The sequence below is a fragment of the Scyliorhinus canicula genome, chromosome 14, assembly GCF_902713615.1.
Source record: "Scyliorhinus canicula chromosome 14, sScyCan1.1, whole genome shotgun sequence".
Taxonomy (NCBI): domain Eukaryota; kingdom Metazoa; phylum Chordata; class Chondrichthyes; order Carcharhiniformes; family Scyliorhinidae; genus Scyliorhinus; species Scyliorhinus canicula.
In genome coordinates this window covers 144830845-144856495 of record NC_052159.1, presented here as the reverse complement: position 1 = coordinate 144856495, position 25651 = coordinate 144830845, and the positions used below count along the sequence as shown (strand labels likewise).

General features: G+C 46.9%; 2 protein-coding genes across 7 annotated transcripts in view; one reads left to right on the top strand and one right to left on the bottom strand.

The window, feature by feature from the left end:
- Nucleotides 1-2474: 2474 nt before the first annotated feature.
- Nucleotides 2475-13422, bottom strand: commd6 (COMM domain containing 6). 4 transcript variants are annotated; one of them, XM_038818112.1, is made up of 6 exons: nt 13285-13422; nt 11229-11294; nt 11037-11113; nt 7286-7454; nt 5881-6033; nt 2475-2744 (listed from the first exon to the last, which is right to left on the bottom strand). In XM_038818112.1, the coding sequence occupies exons 1-6, from the start codon at nt 13405-13407 to the stop codon at nt 2694-2696; spliced, it is 639 nt and encodes a 212-aa protein (XP_038674040.1). In that variant the 5' UTR covers nt 13408-13422; the 3' UTR covers nt 2475-2693. The 4 variants fall into 4 exon arrangements, with proteins under 4 accessions (XP_038674040.1, XP_038674043.1, XP_038674042.1 ...); XM_038818115.1 differs by lacking the exon at nt 11037-11113 and adding an exon at nt 12342-12400 and having other exon boundaries at nt 13285-13351; XM_038818114.1 differs by lacking the exon at nt 13285-13422 and adding an exon at nt 12342-12400 and having other exon boundaries at nt 7286-7457; nt 11041-11113.
- A 53-nt stretch (nt 13423-13475) lies between these two features.
- uchl3 (ubiquitin carboxyl-terminal esterase L3 (ubiquitin thiolesterase)) overlaps nt 13476-25651 on the top strand; it is a 69497-nt gene continuing 57321 nt past the window's right edge. For 2 of the 3 annotated variants that reach the window (XM_038818110.1, XM_038818109.1), the window contains exons 1-2: nt 13476-13852; nt 13971-13982. In XM_038818110.1, the coding sequence (XP_038674038.1) occupies nt 13811-13852; nt 13971-13982 (54 nt within the window). In that variant the 5' untranslated portion in view covers nt 13476-13810. The remainder of the gene's footprint in view (nt 13853-13970; nt 13983-25651) is intronic. The other variant, XM_038818111.1, reaches the window with a different exon arrangement.

Here is a 25651-nt window from a genome sequence, read left to right as displayed (position 1 = left end):
CGCTGCCTGGCTGGGTTGAAGAGCTGTCGTTCAATCAGATTGGCTGACAGCTCTCCAAGATGGTGCTTTCTTCAAGGGCAGGCAGAAGTCCTGTCCACTGCCAGGCGTCGCTCATGCGAGCATTAAATGACAGCGGGAGTTTGAGAATCGGTGGCGCGTTAGGCGCTGTCTCTCGGGATGGCAAGCGCCGGTCGTTTGCCATCCTTAAAATTCAACCTGTAGTTCCAAGTCAGGATGGTCTTTGACTTGAAGGGCAACTTGCAGCCGGTGGTGTTCCTTTACATCTGCTGCCCTTATACCTCTGGCTGGTTGACTTCAGGTGTTTGGAAGGTTCTTTCGAACGCTATGTGCAATGTAGAGGTGTAAGAAAATAAATGTTGAATTCTGCACAGATGTTCCTGCCCTTGTTCAAGCAATCCTCATTGTTACGAGTAGAGGCTGATTTCTATGAATGCTAAAATAAAACTCAGTACATAGCTAGGTCTGAAAAAGGGCAGCATTGTACCGCAGTGATTAGCACTGCTGCCTCACAGCGCCAGGGACCCGGGTTCAATACCGGCCCTGGGTCACTGTCCCTGTGGAGTTTTCATTCTCCCCGTGCAAAGACGTGAAGGGTAGGTTGATTGGCCACGCTAAATTGCCCCTTAATTGGAAAAAAAATAATTGGGTACTCTATATTGAAAAAAATAAAAATAAAAAGGTGACCCCTAATTTTAAAACATCACCCCCTAGTTCTGGACTCACTCGCAAGAGGAAACATCCTTTCGATGGGTGGCACAGTGGCTAGCACAGCTGCCTCACAGCTCCAGAGACCCAGATTCAATACCGGCCTGGGGTGACTGTCTGTGTGGTGCTTGCATGTTCTCCCCGTGTCTGCGTGGGTTTCCTCCGGGTGCTCCGGTTTCCTCTCAGTCCAAAGATGCGCGGGTTAGGTGGATTGGCTACGCTAAATTGCCCTTAGTGTCCAAAAAAAAATAAAAATTAGGTGAGGTCACTGGGTTACAGGGATAGGGTGGAGGTGTGGGCTTAAGTAGTGTCCTCTTTCTAAGGGCCGGTGCAGACTCGATGGACCGAATGGCCTCCTTCTGCACTGTAAATTCTATGATTCCACATCCATATTGTCAAGACCAGCCAGGATCGTACATACCTCAATCAAGTCATCCCTCGCTCTTTTAAACTCCAGTGGAAACAAGCCCAGTCTTTCCAAACTTTTCTCATCAAACAACCTGCTGATTCCAGGTACCAATTTAGTAAACCTCCTCTGAACTGACCGCAACGCATTTACATCCTTCCTTAAATAAGGAGACCAAAACTGCACACCGTATTCAAGATGCGATCTCACCAACGTGCTGCATAACTGAGGCACGAGATTCTATTTTTATGTTCAATTCCTCGTAATAAAAGATAGCATTTCATTCGCCTTTTTAATTACCTGCAGTACCTGCGTACTAACCTTTGCGACTCATGCAGTGGAACACCCTGAATGCTCTGCAACTCTGTATTTTGCAGCCGTTTTCCATTTAAGTTAATACTCTGCTGTTTTATTCTTCCTGGCAAAAAGTGACGGGTGGGCTGAATTACCGGTTCCAATGCTGGAAACACTGAAACTTTGTATGTTTTTCCATGCATAACTTTTTCTATTAATAAGCTCCTGCAAATCTATCAGAGCGGTGAGGCGAGGAAGCAAGATGGCGCCGAGGGGTAAAAGTTTTGAGGCTTTTCTTCCCCCTTCATCTCACACAAAAGGCAAGAGAATAGCCAGCCCAGGTCCTAATATACCCCGTGTGACCTGGTGTCAAAGAGTATCTGATTATGTGTTTTTGAAGCACCTTGGGATATTTTTCAATGCTCAGGGTGCTATGGAAATGCAAGTTATTTGTGTTGATGGACTTTGAAACGGTGATGCAGCGCCATAACAGAGTGGTCCCTACACAAATTTTCAGGGGATGGGGGCTGTTGACAACATTCACCCATCATTACCCCTCTAAGGTAATTCAACATCTGGGAGTAGGAAATGTTCAGATTATCATGGAAATTCTGAAGTTGTGGTCAGTCACTCAGAGCACTGAAATGTGGTTGCTGTGGATGCCACCATCTCCACCAACCCCTCCACCCCCATCCCCCAAACACCCGTTCTTCAACCAGACAACTAAATCAGCGAGAACTTCAATTTTCTTCTCCACTTTCGAAACACCTGCATCAGCTGTGGTACAGTTGGTGCCTCACTCACCTATGAGCCCAAAAGTTAATTGGGAGGACTAGGGAATCAGGTAAAGATTCACTCCCACCTCAGGATTTGAGCGCAGCAGTCGAGGCTGGCACTCCCAGTGCTGTATGGGGGCTAGTGCGGCACTGTCACAGCTATCACCTTTCAGGAGACACATCAAACTCAGGCCCTGGGGCCCTGCTCGGGCCTGCTCTCTCAGGTAGACGCAAAAGATTCCTTAACATTATTTCACAGAGCAGGAGAGTTATCCTTTTACAACAAAAGTAGTGCATTTATTAATATTCAACAACTGGAAAGCAATAGGTGGTGGAGGGAAAACAATATAATCCAAATAAGTGGATCAAAACCGAGTGCAGTTATTATCTCGTTTCTTGTGGAACTACCTCCTCCTTCTCTTCTGTGTAATGGAAGTAGAATCAAGGCTTGTCGAGGGGGGACGGGGTGAGTTTCGGTTCAAACGCAGGCTTCACACCATTTCAAGAGCAGTCGCCACTTCCCGGAACTGCTTGGAAAAATTCTGTAAAAGGCAGAAATAAAATTCTAAAATGATTGGCCGAACACTGTTCAGCGAAGGTTACCAGGCCGATTCCGGGGATGACGGGACTGACGTACGAGGAAAGATTCACGAGGGTAGGATTGTTCTCCCTGGCGTTCAGAAGAATGGGGGATGGGAATCTCATCGAGACTTATAAAATTCTAACAGTGTCACTGTCGTGTGGAGTTGGCACATTCTCTCCGTGTTTGCGTTGGTCTCGCCCCCACAACCCAAAAATGTGCAGGCTAGGTGGATTGGCCACGCTAAATTGCCCCTTAATTGGAAAAAATGAATTGGGTACTCTAAATTAATTTTTTTAAATTCTAACAAGACTAGACAGGGTGGATGCAGGGAGGATGTTCCCGATGGTGGGGGTGTCCAGAATCAGGGGTCACAGTCTGAGGATTTGGGGTAGACCATTTAGGACAGAGATGAGGAGACATTTCTCCACCCAAAGAGTGGTGAGCCTGTGGAATTCACAGGGAGTAGTTGAGGCGGAGACATTGAATACATTGAATAGGTGACTAGATATAGCACTTGGGGAGAATGGGATCATGGGTTATGGGAAGAAAGCAAGATTAGGCTACTGAGTTGGAGGATCAGCCATGATCATGGCGAATCAGGCTCGAAGGGCCGAATGGCCTCCTCCTACTCCTATCTCTCTCATTCGACACAGGGTCTGGTGAGATATTCCTCCAAACTACCCTGCCCCCCTTTTAATACTGGAAAACTCTTGCATAGAATTCACAGCACATTCAGCTCAGCAAATCTATGTCATTTGTTACTTAGGGGCTGGGTTTAGCACAGGGGGCTAAACAGCTGACTTGTACTGCAGAACAAGGTCAGCAGCGGGGGTTCGATTCCCATACCGACTTCCCCGAACAGGCGCCAGAATGTGGCGACTTGGGGCTTTTCACAGTAACTTCATTGAAGCCTACTTGTGACAATAAGCGATTTTCATTTCATTTATGTTCCACACGAGCGTCCCCCAACATTCTTTATTCTTCTATGGGATGAGAGTGTCACTGGTAAGGCCTGCAGTTATTATCCATCCTTAAATCGCATTTGGGAGCAGTTGAGAGTGAACCACATTGCTGTGGGTCTGGAGTCACAGGTGAGGATGGCAGACGTCTTTCCCAGGAGGGGATTAGTAAATCAGATAGGTTTTCACAACAATCGACGAGTAACTTGATACTTACTTGAATTCAAATTCCACCAGCTGCCTTGGTGGGATTTGAACTTGTGTCCCTAGAGCATTGGTCTGGGTCTCTGGATGACTAGCCAAGTGTCATTACCACTATGCTATTCTCTCCCCTTAATCGAACTAAATCACCAATTCCTTTCGCCCTCAAGTTCTTATCTCATTCCCCTCTGAACTTTCTTGTTCCACCACTTTGTCGAGGCAAAAATCTTGACTCTGGGTAAAACCTTCCTCCTTTCGCTTTCTCCGCTCACTCAGTTTTTTCTTCTATGTTTGGAGGCTTATGGTCGATCAGCGGCATTGTGGTTATGCTACGGGACTAGTAATTCAGCGGCCCGAACTTATAATCTGACGAGACGCCAGTTCAAAAACTCCTACACGATCATTCAGTTTATTAAATACATCTGAAATAAAGTAGGCTGTTTCAGTAACGGTGACCGTGGTGCTGGTGGCTTGAACTAAAAACCCATCTGGTTCACTAATGGCCTTTAGGGAAGGGAATCTGCCGTCATGACCCGCTCCGGCCTACGTGTGATCCCGTGCCCACATCACTGTCGTTGGCATATTGCTACCCTGTGAAAAGGCCCGGATAAGCCACTGATGCAGCTCACCAGCATCTTTGCAAAGACAACTAGGGATGGGAAATAAGTGCTGAACTAATCAGCAACATCCAGGTCAGTGAATGGAAAAATAAAAATAAGGCTGGACGTCGGGGCGGCACGGTCGCACAGTGGCTAGCACTGACTCACAGCGTGGGTTTCCTCCGGGTGCTCCGGTTTCCTCCCACAGTCCAAAGCTGTGCTGGTTAGGTGGATTGGCCATGCTAAATTGCCCCCAAGTGTCCAGATGTTAGGTGGGGTTATACGGGGATAGGGCGAGGGATTGGGCCTGGGTAGGGTGCTCTTTCTGATGGGTCGGTGTAGACTTGATGGGCCGAATGGACTCTTTCAGCACAGTATAATTCTATCAAGGAACAAAACATGCAACAGTGAAGATGCGCTGGGGACTCACGGAGTACGTTCATTGTTATTCCTTTACCTTTCCCCTTCTTTCACTAAAATCTACAACAGCAGTCACATGCTTAACATAATGCTTAACAGTCTTAACATAAAACATCCCAAGGTGCTTCCCATGAGCATTAAAAATTAAAATCTAATGTTGATCTATATACAAAGGTGCTAGGTTAAATCAGAATATGAGTGTATCTTGTATAAGTGATCAAAACTGTGGTCAGATGTAGGTTTTCAGGGAGTGACTCAAGGGCAAAAAAGAGGTAGAGAGATTTAGAGAGGGAATTCCAGACATCAGGGCCCAGCTAGGTGAGGGCTCAGGGCCGGCAAGGGCGGAGCAATTAAAAGAGAGAAGCCCAAAAGGCCAGAATTAGAGGGGCGTAGATATCTCGGAGGGTCGTGGGGCTGGCAGAGATTACAGAGAGAGGGAAGGGCAAGTGCCCTGGAGGACTTTTAAAGCCAGCATGAGAATTTTAAAATCGAAAAGCTGCTTGATCAGAAGTCAACACAGGGTTAGCAAGCACACAGGGGTAAATGGGACTTGCCACGAGCAAGGACGGGGTATCAGCTCTGGACGACCTCAAGTGTACGGTGGGAGGTGACGCAGGAGTATGTTGGAACAGTTGAGCCTGTGGGGTAACAAAGGCATGGATGAGGGTTTCAACACTGGTTAGCCGAGACAGGACTGGCTTTACGGAGGTGGAAATAGGTGGCCTTAGATGGTGGCGAGGATTAGGTGGTCAGAAGGTCACCTTGGGTTCAAATGCGGCATCAACATCGCGGACAGCTTTAGGAGCGATTACTTCATTGCAACAAAAACAGAATCCACTTTCAAAAGGAAAAACCGAGGATCAGTGGGCAATTTCCTTCTTGAATTTTACCGAAAGGAAAATGTTGGGTTACTGACCCGAAACTGAGGGACGGTCATTTCGAACGATCTGCTGATTATTTCTCCAGAGGGATCAGCTACTTTCAGCATCATGGTTACATAGGGGTGGTTTAGGGATCTGCAGCTATCAGAGCTGATGGCCATTCCCAGCTTCCACTGCAAGTCCACGAGCTGGGAGGAAAGAGACAAATAGGAAGCATTACATTTTTATAGCTCGCCTTTTGCAAACACCATGGTATCTTGTACAAGTATTGACCAGCTTGAAAAAACACGATTCAGGTTTGGCCTCCTTATATTGAATTGACTAATACAAAGAAGAAACGTCGCTCATTTGAACCTCCGGCTCTCAAGTGACCTTCTCCTGCACGTAATACGCGGTAGCACAGTACTTAGCACTGTTGCTTCACAGCGCCAGAATCCCAGGTTTGATTCCCGCTTGCGTCATTGTCTGTGCGGAGGCTGCATGTTCTCCCCGTGTCTGTGCGTGTTTCCTCCGGGTGCTCAGGTTTCCACCCACATGGCCCGAAAGACGTGCTTGTTAGGTGAATTGGGCATTCTGAATTCTGGCTCTGTGTTCCCAAACAGGCGCCGGAATGTGGCGACTAGGGGATTTTCCACAGTAACTTCATTGCAGTGTTAATGTAAGCCTACTTGTGATAATAATAAAGATTATAATACAGTATTCAAAAATCAGCCAGCCCCATGAGTAACTGTAATAACACCAGATAATATTGGAAACACTCAACATCCCAGACTGGAATCATAGAATCCTTACAGTGCAGAAGGAGGCCATTCGGCCCATTGAGTCTGCACTGACCCTCCAAAAGAGCATTCTCTTTATGTCCACTCCCCTGCCCTATCCCCGTGACCCCACCTAACCTTTAGACACTTAGTGGCAATGTAGTATGGCCAATCCACCTAACATGCAGATCTGTGGACTGCGAGAGGAAACCCAAGCTGGGAGAATGCGCTCAGCATAGTCACCCGAGGTCAGAATCGAACCTGGGTCCTTGGTGCTGAGGCAACAGTGCTAGCCACTGTACCACCTTCTCCCTTGGGGAAAGAGACAGTTAACATTTTAGGTCATTTAATTTTATTCAGAAATTGAAGAAGTTTTCTACTTTATTGGCTGTAAAGCACTTTGGGATATCCAAAGATCTTGAAACATATGACATAAACCCAAGCCTTTCTTTTCCCGGAGAGATTTAAGTAACTTTGATGTGTCCCCCCAGATATCAATGGCAATGCCTTGTTCTCCCTTCCTGGGTAAAACATAGTGGTATCTGCTCTAAATATTGCATGCAGTGACAGGACAAAGCACAGTGCCACACACCTTTGAAGGAACCAAGAACAAGACAACAGAGTGCAGATTTATCCAAGATAATTACTCACACTGAAGCCTGCATACACAGGACCATCTCACCTGTCCCACCGTCAGCATGTGCTTGGCAGCTTCGGGTGCCATAATTAGTTTGCCCTGTTCGGTCCACACATGGCGAATAACCTGAAGCGCTTGCTTGGACCAATTATTGCTGCTGTCTGCTAGCTTCACAATTAAATCTTCAGCTGACATTTTACTCTGCGCCGCCGACCTGCCAAGGGAGAGGAGGAGGTAAGTTGGCAGTTGTTGCACGCTTTCCCTCTGAGCTCGTTAAACATGGTAAAACAAAACAAAAAAAAAATCAAGAGGCAACGACCGCTGTCTTGAGGGTGTTCATATTGTCCTACGTAACTTCACAGATGTATGAAAAGCTGAACAGCATTTTCTCTAGCTTTATCAGATGGTCATTAATAAATGCAAAAGGGAATTCAAGAGAAACGTCTTTTCCCAGAGAGGGGTTAGAATGTGGAGGTGCCATTACAGGGAGCTGTGGAGCTGCTTAGATGCATTGAAGGAGAAGCCAGGGAAGCACATGGAGAGAAATGGAAGCATTTATTAATGGGGGTTAGACAAGGGGGAGGGCTGGACCGGACCGATTAGCATGCTTCCGTGATGTAAATACTCTGTGATGCCTTTAAGAAAGAGGTATCAAAGCAGCGTAATAAAAATGAATCATTTTTGGTCGGATATTCTCACATCAAGAATCACGTTCTCACTGCTGGTCAATACCTCTTGCTGTTGCGCACCTTGGGTGAGGATTTCAAGCCACAATACCCCGCAGTAGACGATAGGAACTGGAACTGGTACCAGGGCTGGCGTTGGGGAGGGAAATAATAGACAACGACATGCAGTTACACTAACGCAGGAGAAACCTGGAATAGCAGTAAGGCAGATGGGAAAGAGCCAGTGGTGTTGTACGCAAGCAATCTGGACGGTGACAGGTTGTGGGCTAGATCCATTGATGGGCTATAAACTGATCTACCATGAAAGCTTTCTGCTGGCCAGCTCACTGGGATAGACGGTGTTGGTCAAGTCAATGTCTGTAACTGAGACATCCTAGTCTCCAAATTCCAGCTGCACACTCCACATTTCCCCAGTGGAACTCGTCATTTTGTAAAGTTCCTTGGACTAAATATTTGCTCAAAAAGAACAAGAGACTTGGGCTAGATTGGAGCGAGGCTTAGCACAGCGTGTCCCATCAGTGAGACTCATTTGTGCTTGTTTGAGGTTTCAAAACGATTTTGGCCGCAAAAGTTGCTGGAAGTCCAGGCCATAAATGGCGCAGTGAGGGCAACATGACTCCTTGGTAAACAACGGGACAAACAATGGCTTTAGGATGGGGGATCCCAGTAGAACGGGTCTTGCTCTCTTCTAGCTGCACTCCTGTTCTAGCAACTGCGGAATGAGTTGTGCATTAACTGTAGTGCATGTCCAGTTCACCTGTAAGTGCAGGCTTATTCAACAGACACTTTGCAGTTCAGGCAGCCCCACTCGAGTAATTCACATCATCTCTGTGGCAGATGCGCTTAAAAGCAGAGGTCAACTTGATTGATAAAATGTCTTGAAAATAAAAAAGTAGGCCATTTCCACAGTCTGAATTAACTGCATTACTTGTTTTGCCGCCATCCAATTCATTTTAATATTAAATGTCATATTTGACATTTCCAATGAATTATTAGTTCCAACATAATTTATACCTCTATGTTTCCAAAAACTAGAATTTAAAAACTGGTCTGGTTCACGACTGTCTGACAGTGAAGAAAATTTGCCATCCTTAACCAGTCGAATCTGAATGTAACTCGAGACCCATAACAATGTGATTGGCTCTTTGAAATGGCTTTGTACACCATTCAGCTGTTAAGAAGGTGGTTCCCCACCATCAGCTTCACAAAGGTAATTAGGGATGGGTGACAGATACTATGACCCCCCCCCCCCCCCCCCCCCCCCCCCCCCACCCACCCCCACCACCCACCACCACCACCAACGTCCCAAGAAGGAATATATAAAAGGAATTACTGAATGACAATGTTATTGAAAATTTAATGAATGTTCAAAACATTTGCTTCTAATCCACATACGTGCAATATTAAATGGGAATATTGGGCAAATATTTTCACTCAGTAAAATAATTCTCACCAACAAAGCAAACTCAAATTTTTTTTTTTTTTTTAAATTTAGCGTACCCAATTATTTTTTCCAATTAAGGGGGCAATTTAGCATGGCCAATCCACCTATCCTGCACACCTTTTTGGAATGTGGGGGCGAGACCCACGCAGACACGGGGAGAATGTGCAAACTCCACATGGACAGTGACCCAGGGCCGGGATTCGAACCCGGGTCCTCAGCGCCGTAGGCAGCAATGCTAACCACTGTACCACCGTGCTGCCCCAAAGCAAACTAAATTGAAAAGAAATTCCTATTCTAAAAAATAAATTGGCAATCTGCAGAATTACTTTTTCAACAGGTTTAACAAACGAGGAGAATAAATTTATTTTAAAAAAAGACAGAGTGCCCAATTATTTCTTTCCAATTAAGGGGCAATTTAGCGTGGCCAATCCACCTACCCTGCACATCTTTGGGTTGTGGGAGTGAGACCCACACAAACACAGGGAGAATATGCAAGCTCCACACAGACAGTTACCCTGAGCCGGTGGGTCCTCAGTGCTGTGAGGCAGCAGTGCCAACCACTGTGCTGCCCTGGGAAAATCTCAGTTGAAACAAAAACACTGCTGCTTTTGAAAAGGTTCTTACACAGTTAAGGATGGGCAGTAAAAATGCCAGCGACACCCATGTTCGGGTGTCGCTGGCATTTTTACTGCCCATCCTTAACTGCCCTTTGAGAAGGCAGCGGTGAGCTGCCTTCTTGAACCGCTGCAGTCCATGTGGTGTAGGTACAACCACAATGCTGTTAGGAAGGGAGTTCCAGGATGTTGGTGCAGTGACAGGCGATACATTTCCAAGTCAGGATGGTGGGTATCTATGGGCAGCACGGTAGCATAGTGGTTAGCACAGTTGCTTCACAGTTCCAGGGTCCCAGGTTTGATTCCCGGCAGGGTCACTGTCTGTGCCGCGTTTGCACGTTCTCTGTGTGTCTGTGTGGATTTCCTCCGGGTGATCCGGTTTCCTCCCACAGTCCAAAGATGTGTGGGTTAGGTGGATTGACCATGATAAATTGCCCTTTGTGTCCAAAAAATATTAAGTGTGGGTTATAGGGATAGGGTAGATATATGGACTTCAGTAGGGTGCTCTTTGTAAGGGCCGGTGCAAACTTGATGGGCCGAATGGCCTCCTTCTGCTCTGTAAATTCTATGATTCTATGATTGTATGTATCTTGGAGGGGAACTTACAGGTGGTGGTGTTCCTATGCCTTTACTAAAGCTTAGATTGGTCAGAAAAATACATTTTCTTTACTGCTACTTCCTGAAATCAGCTTGCGCAGAACTTGGAAATGATGGAAGCAAATTGTGGTTTTCACTGGAAGCTGTTGTGTGTTCCAGTTAATCTCCAACCAGAGGAGCAGATTACAAATTACTCCCAATGAAAGTAATCGAGTTTTATTTCTTTGAATATCTAACTAGCTGTTTCAGTTGCTAACCTATTTTCAAGAATTGTAACAGCAACTCCGAATTATTCAATCCAGATAAGATGCACTGTTCACTATTTTGAAAATGCTACGCCGTTACACGATGAAAGTTCACATTCAAACGTACCAAAGATTAATTTCAAAATTCACATTGTATAAAAAAGAAAATCACATGCCGGTTTTGAAACTGCAGATTATAATGCTTGCTACCTGAAAAACAAGGCAGTAACATGGACCAGCGCCGTTGTAGCTTCTAAGTCCAGTTCAACACCCGCAGCCTGAAGTCTCTGTTACAACAGGGTTTAAACAAAACAACAAAGATATTTCAGCAAGGACAAAAGCAAAGCAAGTGAATGTACGGAGCTGACATTTAAATTAAATCGTGTGAATTCAACAACTTACTTCAGTCAGTTCAAGTGTGTTCACACCAGGGGTTTTGCATTCTAGGTGTAATATGATCTGTTGGCACTGTTGTGAATTTAACAAATATATTTTATACATTAAAAAAAACACAGAACTACACAAACTTAGACAAATACCAAATTATTTGCTGTTCTCCATGCTGTATTGATTAGTTAATGGATCAATGGATTCAAAAGTTATACACCCCTATATAATTACCGTATTGCAAAAATATATATTTTAAACAATGTATCATTCCTAAAAAGGAAAGTTGATTTATTCATTTAAATTTCTTCAGTGACTATTTTTATATACAGTTTAAAAATGATTCAGAGTACCTAATTTTTTTTTACAATTAAGGGGCACTTTCGCATGGCCAATTCACCTACACATCTTTCGGTTGTGGGGGGTGAGACCCCTGCAGACATGGGGAGAATGTGCAAACTCCACACAGACAGTGACCTGGGGCCGGGATAGAACCCAGGTTCTTGGCGCCATGAGGCAGCAGTGCTAACCATATTTTTTGTATACAAATAGTAACTACTTCGTTGCTGGGCTGCAAGCCCTTCTAAAAAATGGCTTTGAAGGTCGCTACTGTTGTGGAATGAATATTTTCCCCACATGTTACAAAAACTTAATACAGAACCTTATTTTCATATACGAAATGAAATGAAATGAAAATCGCTTATTGTCACAAGTAGGCTTCAAATGGAGTTACTGTGAAAAGCCCCTAGTCGCCACATTCCGGTGCCTGTTCGGGGAGGCTGGTACAGGAATTGAATCGTGCTGCTGGCCTGCCTTGGTCTGCTTTAAAAGCCAGCGATTTAGCCCAGTGAGCTATATATGTGCAAGCTTCCACTGGGAGAATTTCATTTTCATAATTAATCTGGCATTATTCATTTAGTACTGAAATTTAGGACATGCTTGGGTACCAGGCATAAATCCTGAGTCACTGGACAGTTTTTGTAACTGGCTGCAACCTCTGACAGTCCCTCTGCAAAGTAAAAATGGCTTCACAAGGAATTTCACCATCACAGTGAAAGAAGAAAAAAAAATCTTTTAACACCCCTTTTGTGACGTCAAATAGTCACTGTGGCTCTCAAATTTACTTACCACCTCTGCAAACAAATCTTGGGGTAGTTTGCTGATGCTTTCAATGGTGTTGTCAAAACCTATAATTAAAATTTTTAAAAACCTTTTTGAGCATTGACACTCCTGCGAACAAAAACATCCCGACATTAATAGCTGTCAGCCCATCGTCTGGCAGAAACTTCCACTAAACTATAACTCGCAACACCGAGCAGGCAACACACAAAAAAATGACTTCCTTCCAATTTTACACTGGCTTGCAGATCATCGCAGTCACCCAGAATCAGTCCTCTGCACCCCACCTCTCCCCTTCCATAGCTGAGCAGTGGCACAATGGTTAGCACTGCCACTTCACAGCTCCAGGGACAGTGGTTAGCACTGCCAGGTCACAGCTCCAGGGACACAGTGGTTAACACTGCCACCTCATAGCTCCAGGGACACAGTGGTTAGCACTGCTGCCTCACAGCTCCAGGGACACAGTGGTTAGCACTGCAACCTCAGCTCCAGGGACACAGTGGTTAGCACTGCGACCTCACAGCTCCAGGGACACGGTGGTTAGCACTGCTGCCTCACAGCTCCAGGGACACGGTGGTTAGCACTGCAACCTCACAGCTCCAGTGACACAGTGGCTAGCACTGCAACCTCACAGCTCCAGGGACACAGTGGTTAGCACTGCTGCCTCACAGCTCCAGGGACCCAGGTTCAATTCCAGCCTCGGGTGGCTGTCTTTGTGGAGTTTGCACTTTCTCCCCGTGTCTGCTTGGGTGGGTTTCCCTGTGGGTGATCCGGATAGGCTATGCTCAGTCTCCCCCCAAAAGGTTATGGGGATAGGATGGAGGCACGGGATGCTCTTTCCAAGAGCCGGGGTGAAGACTGGATGGGCCAAATAGCCTCCTTCTGGACTGTAGGGATTCTATGCATTGTCTAGTGTGGGTGGGTCGGGTCCATGCCCACATTGAACACTCACCAGCCCAGCCCGCAGCCAGCTGGAGCTGAGCTCCGGCCATGTCCAGCAGCAGCAGCGCTTCCGCCCCAGCAGGCCCCGCCCCCTCAATGTATCCGCGTTCGAAGCAGAGTCGCAACGTTCCATTGGCCAGGCGGGCGGGGAATCCCCGGGGCCGCCTGCAGCCGCTGATAGGCTGCTCCAGCTTCAACCCTGCCCTCTGACCGCCTGTACCATCCGCGCTGCCCAGGGAAACTGCACGCTGTGCATCAAACCCGGGATTCCCTACTCCAGGGAGGGAGGGCACGGAATGCCACTCCCTTCTCCCGTCCCCCTCTGATACCCTGTTCCCCGCATTGTCACAGGCGCCGCTCACCCCTGCACCGGCTTCCATCCGCGGCCAGGCATTTGATTCCAATCCCACCCCCCCTCGCCTACCTCCTTCCGGGTTGCAAGGATAGACTTTGCAAAGGTCGATTTCTCTTTCTCCGGGCGGAAGCGTGGTTTGTTTGAGGAGGAGAGGCAGAGGGAAGTCAAGCTGCAGAGAGCAATGGAGTGCCAGCGCTGGTTACCACTGGAGGCCAATCCTGACGTAGGTGTTTGGTTTAAAAAAACTGGGGCTGTCGAGGGTGTTGCACCTTTTGAAATAAGCAGCACAATTCTCTGTCGGGCTCTGAATGAGTTATTGTCTCTTTGATTTTGTTTTGCAGGTCATGAACCAGGTGAGTTACAAGAGGCTGCGGAGGGAAACGGTGATGCTACTGCCAACTTGTCCTGGGGTACTTCCACTGGAGACGTTTTGTAAATGTTTTTTTTTCTCTCCCTTTTCTTCCATGCATAACGGTGGGATTGCTGTTGCTTTTCAATAATGGGCGTCAGTTATTTTGCAAACCGTTTTTTGATCTCTGAACTTACACCAGTGTCCATGATCGCGCGACAGCTGCTGTTTCTATCTTGGGGGGGAAGTTCACCATTGTGGGAAATGCCAATAGCTTCCTTTCACTCCTGATTTACTGCAGTAACGGTGTTGTTTCGGAAGTTGCAGGGCTGCTTACTCCTAAATTTCTGCTTTTATTCAATGAGATTGAATGTTTATCATTCATTTAAGCCCTTCTTCCAATACTTAATCAGGAATCAGATTGGAGGGCACTGTCCTCCATGGGGGAAAAGTAACATAGTTGAGTGGGAAATAGAAGGGTTGTATATTGTTTCTGTTATGTGAATTATTCTAATATGACATGCCATGGTGCCTGGTCATGGTCATGCAATTGAGAAGATTTCACAAAACTTTTGTGATGTTTTTAAATTTCTGCACACACACATTGGAAAATAGGACTTGGGGCAGGAGTAGGCTCCTTTGAGCCTGCTCTGCCATTCGATGGCTGATGGGGCTGTTTAGCACACTGGCTTTGAAAGCAGACCAAGCAGGCCAGCAGCACGGTTCGATTCCCGTAACAGGCGCAGGAATGTGGCGACTAGGGGCTTTTCACAGTAACTTCATTTGAAGCCTACTCGTGACAATAAGCGATTTTCATTTCATTTCATTTGTTTGTACCTGCACTCCACCCCACTCTCCTGTCTGTCCTCCATAGGGCGGCACAGTGGTTAGCATTGCTGCCTCACAGTGCCAAGGGACCTGGGTTCGGTTCCGACCTCGGGTGACTGTGGAGTTTGCACGTTCTCCCCGTGTCTGCTCCGGTTAGAAGGATTGGCTATGCTAAATTGCCCTTAGTGTCCAAAAAAAGATTAGGTGGGGTTACAGGGATAAGGTGGGGGAAGTGGGCCGAAGTAGGCTGCTCTTTCAGAGAGGATCTGTGCAGACTCAATGGGCTGAATGGCCTCCTTCTGTACTGTAGTGATTCTATGATTCTATAACCCTTGACTCCCTTGTCTATCAAAAATCTATCTGACAGGGCATCTCGGTGGCGCAGAGGGTTAGCACTGCGGCCTCATTGCGCTGAGGTCCCAGGTTCGATCCTGGCTCTGGGTCACTGTCCGTGTGGAGTTTGCACATTCTCCCCATGTTTGCGTGGGTTTCGCCCCCACAACCCAAAAAGATGTGCAAACTAGGTGGATTAGCCATGCTAAATTGCCTCTTGATTGGGAAAAAAATGAATTGGATACTCTAAAAAAAAATTAAAATCTATCTGACATAGCCTTAAATAAATTCATTGACGTAGCCTCCACTGCCCTCTGGGGAAGTGGATCCCACAGCTGAATGACCCCCAGAGAGAGCAAATATCTCCTCAACTCCATTTAAAAAGGGAAATGTCTCATTTTTATCTCATCTTAAATTACTTGTATAATGTACCAGCATTGTTGTTAGTGGATGCTTACAACTGGAAAGGATTTATGCAACAATATTGGTGATTTGACCTAGAACATAGAACAGTACAGCACAGAACAGGCCCTTCGGCCCTCGATGTTGTGCCGAGCAATGATCACCCTACTTAAACCCACGTAACCCGTATAGCCGTAACCCAACAATCCCCCCATTAACCTTACACTACGGGCAATTTAGCATGGCCAATCCACCTAACCCGCACATCTTTGGACTGTGGGAGGAAACCGGAGCCCCCGGAGGAAACCCACGCACACACGGGGAGGACGTGCAGATTCCACACAGACAGTGACCCAGCCGGGAATCGAACCTGGGACCCTGGAGCTGTGAAGCATTGATGCTAACCACCATGCTACCGTGAGGCCCAAAGGACCTAAAGGTAACTAAAGGGTTACCATCAAGAAAGCAAAAAATGGCTGATTTAGAGGATATGGATGAACCTACCCTCATTAGTATCTATGAGCCTTCTCAAGGACAAAATAGGGATGTGAACAGGTGTCCTATTCCTTGCCGGCTTTGCAGTTTCCTTTTTCTAATTCTTATCGCACTATTATGTGTTGTGTTGTAATCATAAAGTCTACAGCACAGAAAAGGCCCTTCAGCCCATTGCATCTGTGCCAGTCAAAAACAACCACCTAAGCATTCTAATCCCATTTTCCAGTCCTTGCCCCTAGCCTTGGATGCCTTAGCATTGCAAGTGCACATCTAAATACGTCTTGGTGGATGAGGAGTATAGGATAGAGTGCGTAGATAAAGAGGAGGTGTTCGGCATCTTAAAAAGCATTAAAATAGATAAGTCCCCACGGCCTGATGGGATCTACCCCAGAATACTGTAGGGGGCAAGGGAGGAAATTGCTGGGTCCTTAACAGTAATCTTGTATCCTCATTGGCTACAGAGGACTGGAGAGCAGCCAATGTTGTTCCATTGTTTAAAAAGGGGAGGAGGGATAATCCAGAAAATTATAGGCCAGTGAGCCTTACGTCAGTGGTAGGGAAATTATTGGAAAAGATTCTTAGAGATAGGATTTCCTCACATTTGGAAACAAATGGACTTATTAGTGATGGACAGCATGGTTTTGTGAAGGGGAGGTATGTAGGAATTACACAATAAATGGTAGAACTCTCGCAAGTACTGACAGGCAGAAAGATCTGGACGTGCATGTCCACCGATCACTGAAAGTGGCAACGCATGTGGATAAGGTGGTCAAGAAGGCATATGGCCATCCTGGCCTTCATCGGTCGGGGCATTGAATATACAAATTGGCAAGTCATGTTGCAGCTGTACATGACCATAGTTTAGCCTCATTTGGAATATTGTGTACAATTCTGGTCGCCGCACTACCAGAAGGATGTGGATGCTTTGGAGAGGGTACAGAAATGGTTTACTAGGATGTTGCCTGGAATGGAGGGCGTTAGCTGTGAGGAGAGGTTAGATAAACTTGGTCTGTTCTCACTGGAGCAACGGACGTTGAGAGGCGACCTGATAAAGGTCCACAAGATTATGAGTGGCATGGACAGAGTGGATAGTCAGATGCTCTTTCCTAGCGTGGGAGAGTCAAGTGCCTGGGCACATAAGTTTAAAGTGCTTGGGGAAAAGTTTAGAACAGATGTGCGAGGCAAGTTTTTTTACACAGGGTGGTAAATATATGGAACGCGCTGCCTGGGGAGGTGGTGGGAATAGGTACGATAGTGTCTTTAAGAGACATCTAGGCAATATATGAATAGGGTGGGAATAGAAGGATATGGACTCCGTAAGTGCATCCGGTTTTAGTTTACCAGGTACCATGGTCAGCACAGGCTTGGAGGGCCGAAGGGACTGTTCCTGTGCTGTATTGTTCTTTGTTCTTTTGTTTCGTTCTTAAATGTTATGAGGGTCTCTGCCTCCACCTCCCTTTCAGGCAGCAACGGATTCCAAGCTCCCACCACCCTCTGGGTGAGAAGGTTTTCCCTCGCATCCTCTCTAAACCTCCTGTCCCTTACCTTAATCTATGCTCCAGGTCATTGATCCCTCCACCAAGGAGAAAAGTTTCTTCCTGTTTGTCTATGCCCCTCATACTTTAAAAAAAATAAAACGGGAGTACCCAATTATTTTTTTCCAATTAAGGGGCAATTTAGTGTGGCCAATCCAGCTAAACAGCACATCTTTGGGTTGTGGGTTGAAACCCGTGCAGACACAGGAAGAATGAGCAAATTTCACACAGACAGTGAATCGGGGCCGGGACCGAACCCGGGTGCTCAGTGCCGTAGGCAGCAGTGCTAACCACTGCGCCACCGTGCTGCCCTCCCCCTCATAATTTTATACATCTCATGTCCCCCCTCTGTCCTCTGCTCCAAGGAAAACAACCCCAGTCTATCCAATCCCCTTCATAACTAACACTCTCCAGCCCAGGCAACATCCTGGTAAATCTCCTCCGCACCCTTTCATGTGCTCTCACATTCTTCCTATAATGTGGATTCCAGAACTGCACATAATTGGCTGGCTGTGGCCCAACCAACGTTTTATACAGTTCTTCCATGATCTCCCTGCTCTTAAAACTCTATGCCTCGGTTAATAAAGGCAGGTATACCATATGCCTACTGCACTGCACTGTAAATTCTATGAAATCTATATGCCTTCTGAACCACTGTATCCATCTGCTCTGTTACTCGAAGGGACCAGTGCTTCCCAGGGTCCTGCTGTTTATCATGTATTCCCTTGCCTTGGTTATACTGCCCAAGTGCATCATCCCACACTTATCCGGATTGAATTCCATTTGTCACTAATCAGCCCCATCTATATCCTGTAATCTAAGGCTATCCTCACTATTTATCACCCCACCAGTTTCGTATCATTCACAAACTTACTGATCAACCCTCCTACATTTGTGTTTAAATCATTTATATAAACCACAAACAGCAAGGGCCCCAACACTGATTCCTGCAGGACCCCATTGGATACAGGATTCCAGTCAGAAAAACACCCCTTGGCCATCACCCCTCTTCCTCCCACTCAACCAACGGTGGATCAAACTTTCTTTGGAATCCATGGGCTCTTATCTCCCGTGTGGGACCTTCTCAAAGGCCTTGCTGAAGTCCAAGTAGAGTACGTCAGGTGTATTGCACACATGGTCACCTCTTCGAAAAATTCAATCAAGTTGGCCAGACATGACCCTCCCTTAGCAAAACCATGCTTGCTGTTCTTGAGTTATCCCTCCCTCGCCAAATGCAGAGTAATTCTGTCTCAGAAATGCTTCCAGTAATTTCCCCACTAGTGAGGTTAGACTGGCTGGACTGTAGTTTATCCCTTCCTCCTTTTGAATTCACATTGGCTATCCTCCAGTACTACGGCACCTCAATTGAAAAGTATTGCCAGAGCCCCTGTTATTTCTTCCTTTGCCTCGCTGAACAGCATGTGATACATTTCGTCTGCCCCTGGAGATTTATCTACTTTTAAGCCTGCCAGACCACTCAGAATCTTGTCTCTGGTAATTTCTCAAATTTTACCACAGTCATAGAATTGACGGTGCAGAAGGAGGCCATCTGTCCATCGAGTCTGCGCCGGCCCTTTTGGGAAGAGCACCCTACCTAAGCCCACCCTCCCACCCTATCCCCGTAACCTCAAACTTTCTGGACACTAAGGGCAATTTAGCATGGCCAATCCACCTCCTGCACATCTTTGGACTGTGGGAGGAAACCGGAGCACCCGGAGGAAACCCACGCAGACACGGGGAGAACGTGCAGACTCCACATAGACAGTGACCCAAGCTGGGAATCGAATCTGGGACCCTGGAGCTGTGAACCAACAGTGCTAACCACTATGCTACTGTGCCCCCCCCCCCCCAACTTACCTGTACCTACACTGTCCCTTTCACCAGTGAGCACCGACAGAATGTATTCATTTAGAACACTACCTAGGTCCTATGGCCCCACACACAAATTACATCTTGGCCCTTAATAGGCCCTACTCTTTCCCTAGTTATCCTTTTACCCTTAATATGCTTGTAAAACAAGATTTTCCTTTATTTTACCTGCCAGTATCCTTTCATATCCTTATTTCTCTCCTAATTTCCTTTTTATGTCCCCTCTTGTACATTCTATACACCTCCAGGGTGTATTTATCCAATGCTGTATATCCCTTAATATCCAGGTTTTCGTGGATTTGTTGATCCCACCCTCTTTCTGGATTGGAACATGTTAGCCCTGTACACTCCCTATTTCTTTCTTCAATGCGTCTCACTCTACTGACATAGAATTACCTAAAAGTGCCCGCTCCCAGCCCACTCTGGCCAAATCATATCTGATCTTATTAAAATCGGCCTTCCCCAGTTTAGACCTTTGATTTCAGACCCATCCATGTCCTTTTCCATCACAGTCTTGCATCCAATGACGTTATGATCGCTGTCTCCAAAATGCTCCCCCACTATTTCAACCACTTGCTTGGCTTTGTTACCTGGGACCGCCCACTCTTGTAGCTGCCTGCGTACTACGTACTGGCTTAAAAACGTCTCCTGGACACATTTTCTGAATTCTGTTCCCTCTCAACCTTTCACACTGTGACTACCCCAGTTAATATTGGGGAAGTTGAAATCCCCCACTATCACTACCCTATTACTTTTACAGTTCTCTGAAACTATTTTAATTCAGATTTTTAGCATTTTAGCATTTAACAAAATGCAAACATTACATCTCCAAATACAATAAACCATCACCAACCCAACCGTCTCTCTCCCCCCCCCCCCCCCCCCCCCCCCCAAAAAACACAGTTGACGGTAACTAGCTCTCCAAATTGCAAAATAAACAAACCCCATCTTTTGTGGAATCCCTCATTTGCCCCCCTTTGGGCAAATTTCACCTTCTCAAGATGTAAGATCTCTATTAGGTTCCCCAGCCATGCCGAGGCACAGGGTGGAGAAGCTGACCTCCACCCCAACAGACTCCGTCTGTGAGTGGTCAGTAAGGCAAAGGCTACGACATCTACCCCCGCTCCCGTTTGCAACTCCGGCAGGTCCGACAGTCTGAATATGGACCCCAAGGGGACCAGGCTCCAAATCCACATGTAGGATTGCCGACATGGTGCTGAAAACGACACCCAAAATTCCTCCAACTTCAGGCAGGGCTAGAACATGTGTATATAATTAGTTGGGCCCCTCCTGCACTGTTGGCAAGTATCCTCTACCCCTTCAAACAGCTGGCTCATCCTTGACTTCATCAAATACGTCTTGTGCACCACCTTCAACTGTATCAACCCCAGCCTCGTGCACAAGATTGAGGCATTCACCCTCCGCAGCATCTCGCACCACAGTCCTTCCTTCAGCGCTGTCCCCAACTCCTCCTCCCACTTGGCCATAACCCCCTCCATAGACACCTTATCATTCTCCAAAATCCTCCCATAAATCGCCGAGACGACCCATCCTCCAACCTCGTTACTGACAGCACCTCCTCCAACAACAAGGAGGCGGGCGCTATCGGAAAGGTCAGAAAGCAAAGTCCTACACCTGCATACACCGAAAACACTCCTCACACGGAAATCTAAACTTCCTCCTCAACTCCTCCAAGTTTGCGAACTCCCTCTCCAAAAACAAATCTTTCATCTCCTTCGTCCCTCTCCCTTCCCATCCCCGAAACCTCCCATCCACCCTCCCTGGCTCAAATCCATGATATCCCCAGATCAGCATCACCTCGACCCCCCCCCCCCCTCCGCCAACCAAAAGTGATGCCGAAATTGCCTCCAAATCTGCAACCACCACAGCACTTCCCAAATACTTCCCTGGGGCAAACGGACGCGATGCTGTTGCCAGCACCCGTAACCCCGGCCCCCTACAAGAATCTTCCTCTAGCCTCACCCATGAAGCCACTGCCACCCTATTCCAGCCCCACACCTTCTCCGCATTCACTGCCCAGTAATGATTCAAGAAGCTCAGAAGGCCCAACATACTGCCCCCCCCTTCCCCCCCCCCCCAAATGCCAGCCACCAAGAAGTGCCGCCTTAGGGGCTTTTCACAGTAACTTCATTACAGTGTAAATGTAAGCCTATTTGTGGCAATAAAGATTATTATTCCTTATCCTGGCCACCTTTCCTGCCCAAGCGAGTAACAAAGCCAACCTGTCCAACCCCTTAAAAAAATGACTTTGCTAAAGACCGGCCAGCGCTGAAATAAGAATAAAAATCGCGGCAAAATGTTCACCGTAACTGCGTGCACCCGGCTTGCCAGCGACAGGGGAAGACTGCCCCACCTCAGGGCAGCACGGTGGCCTAGTGGTTAGCACAGCTGCCTCACGGCGCTGAGGTCCCAGGTTCGATGTGGCTCGGGGTCACTGTCCGTGTGGAGTTTGCACATTCTCCCCGTGTCTGTGTGGGTTTCACCTCCACAACCCAAAGATGTGTAGAGTAGGTGGATTGGTCACACTAAATTCCCCATTAATTGGAAAAAAATAATTGGGTAATCTAAATTTATTTTAAAAAAAGACTGCCCCACCTCAAATCCACTTTCACCCTCCCAATCAGACTCTCAATCACGCCACTCAACAATTTCACCGATGCCTCAAATTTAAGCTCAATCGCAAACATCTCTAACACTGCAAATAGATAGCTTCACTCCAACTGATCAAACGGCTTCACCGCATCCAACACCACCACCACCACCTTTCCTATTGCTGGAGAAAGCACCACATTCAGTAGTCGCCGCGCTTTCGACAACAGCCGCCTACACTTAACGACCCCCTTCTGATCCTCCCCATCACCTTCGGAAGGCACTCCTCCGACCTCAGCGCCAACACCTTCGCCAGTATCTTGACATCCACATTCAACAGAGATATGGGCCTATATGACCCACAGTCCACCGGATCCTTAGCCTTTTTAAGCAACAACACAATAGATGCCTGACCCATGTATCCGGCAAGGCCCCACGAGCCATCGCGTCCTCAAACACTTCCCCCAAAAGAAGCACCAACTCATCCTTAAACTTTTTGTAACATTCCACGGGAAAACCATCTGGCTCCAATGCCTTAGCCGTCTGCATCTTCCCTATCGCTACTTGCACTTCTTCCATCCCCGCTATCTCCTCTGATCCCGGCCTCTCCTCCACTCTTACCTCCGGGCATTCAACTGTCCCCAAAATTCAATCATATCCGGCACATCATCCAGCGGCTGTGACCTATACAGGTTCTTCTAAAACTCTTCAAAAAAAACTTTTTCATCTGCTCCAATGCCAACTCACCGTCCCATCTCTCCCTCGTCGCTGCTTGCCTGCGGAGCTGGCCCACCAACATGTGGCTATTCCACAGATGCTGCAAGACCAGCTGAGCATGTGCAGATTTTTCTGTATTTCTTTCCTCTTTTCAGCATTTGCGGTATTTTGCTTTTGTATATTTGATAAAAAATAATGACATTTAATGCCGTTACCATTGCTGAATCCCACACTGTCAACATCCTGGGGGTTCCCACTGACCAGAAACTGAAGTGGGTTAGCCATATACATACTGTGGCTACCAGGGCAGGTCAAAGGCTAGGAATCCTACGGTGAGTAACTCACCTCCTGACCCTTCAAAGACAGTCCACCATCTGCAAGGCACAAGTCAGGAGGGTAATGGAATATTCCCCACTTGACTGGATCAGTGCAGCTCCCAACAGCACTCAAAAAGCTCAACACCATCCAGGACAAAGCTACCCGCTTGATTGCTCCTCCTCCTACAAACATTCACTCCCTCCACCACCGACGCAGCCATGTTTAGCATCTGCAAGGTGGATTGCAGGAACTCCACAAGGTTCCCAGGCCGGAACCTTCCAAACCCACGACCGCTACCATCTAGCAGGACAAGATCAGCAGATATATGGGAACGCCACCACCTGGGAGTCCCTCATCATCCTGACTTGGAAATATATCAGCGTTCCTTCACTGTCACTGGGTCAAAATCCTGGAATTCCCTCCCTGAACGCACAGTGGGTCAAGTAGTTGGGTAACTACCACCTTCTCAAGGGAAACGAGGGTTGGATGATAAATGCTGGTCCAGCCAGTGACGCCCACATCCCGGAAACAAATTTTCTTTGAAGGAGTATTTTTGTAAATATTCGTTTTCAAATTTATTTCCTTCTCTCCTAATGGAGTTCCTGGGTTGTGCTTTGTGTCAGTCACCTCAGGTTCCATGTTCACCTGATCAGTAGTCACGTGAACCTTGACCTTGATCGTTGGCAGATGTTTGCCGCAGGAGAAGGAAGTCGAGTTTGTCCCCTGATGTTCTGGCCCGTTTCTAGCAAGTGTTCCTAGAGAGTGCAGAGGAGTGGGAATTTTATATTCCTTCACCCAGAAACATTAAAGCCAAATGTTGCGACCTTGTTGCATCCACTTGATGAGATCCTCCATCCTAGTTCAGACCATGGTTCAAATCTTGATCTGTGTGGCTCAACCACTGACTGGAACAAGAAATAGAAGGAGCAGCAGACCACACGGCCCGTCGAGTCTGTTCCGCCACTCAATGTGATCATGGCTTATCTTGGGCTGTAACTCCATCTTCCCACTCACTCCCCATATCCCTTAATTCCCTAAGATGGGGTTTAGCTGGTTGGACAGCTGGTTCGCAGTATAGACTGAGGTTATTCATGCCTTCTCAACCTTGTCCCTCGCTTGAGGTCCCTCGCCTGAGGTGTGATGATCCTCAGGTTAAATCACTACCAGTCAGCTCGAGGTGGAAAGCATCCTACGTTCATCTGGGGCTATGGCGACTTTTAATTCCCTGAAATACCAAAAGTCTGTCTTATCCCAACCTCAAATCTACTCAATGAGGGAGCATCCACAACCCTTGAGTGAAGTAATTTCTCCTCACCTCAGTCCTAAATTATCGATCCCTTATCCTGAGACCCCCCCCCACCACTTAATTTTAGATTCCCCGACCAGTGGAAACAATCTCGCTGTGACCAGCCCCATCAATATTTTGAAGATTTCAATGAGGTTTCCCCTCTCATTCTTCGAAACTCCAGAGAATATAGACCTGATTTGCTCAGCCACTCGTCATTGGACAACCCTCTCATTCCGGAACAATCTAATGAACCTTCACTGCCGAGTATTATTTTTATTATTATTATTATTATTGCCATAAGCTTCCTGATCTCTCGAGAAGCAATAGGGCAGTTTCTGAGCAATGTTGTCTGGCAGGGCTTTGGTGAAAGCCCACTTTAATCTGCAGTCCCCTTTTCTGCTTTCAATGTTTCTGTGCTGCAAATGTTTTTACACTTAAAAAAAATATTTTTTTTTCCAATAAATTTTAAGAGTACCCAATTCTCTCTTTTTTTTTTTTCCAATTCAGGAGTAATTTAGCGTGGCTAATCCACCTATCCTGCACATCTTTGGGTTATCATAGAATTTACAGTGCAGAAGGAGGCCATTCGGCCCATCAAGTCTGCACCGGCTGTTGGAAAGCGCACCCTACCCAAGGTCAACACCTTCACCGTATCCCCATAACCCAGTCCAACACTAAGAGGCAATTTTGGACCCTAAGGGCAATTTTGCATGGCCAATCCACCTAACCTGCACATCTTTGGACTGTGGGAGGAAACCGGAGCACCCGGAGGAAACCCACGTACACACGGGGAGGATGTGCAGACTCCCCACGGATCGAACCCGGGTCCTTGGCGCCATGAGTCAGCAGTGCCGACCACTGTGCCACCGTGCCGCCCCTACAATATTAAAATTCCCCCAAAATTTATCATTCGACTCACACTATCCAATTTAACATTTGAGAAGGACTCATCCCAGAGTGATGAATGTTGACGGGCATCAACATATATTGAGTGTTCTGACAATCAACTCTGGCGAAAACCCCTCTCGTCAGGGTGGAAGAGAGAATGAGAATGGAATTGACCGCCTCAATAATACGGAAAAGATTCCGTTTCAAAGTTGAAATCGCATCTTGCAGTTCTGATGACTTGAGCTTCCCATTTGCTCTCCTCGCTCTCCCTGAATCCTGTTCTCCGGTTAATCAGTAATTTGAGTGTACCTTATTTTCTGCCTTCACAGACATCTCTGTGGACTTCCCCTCACTTGCCAAGTCTCTCTAGCAATGCAAAGCTCTGTCTTT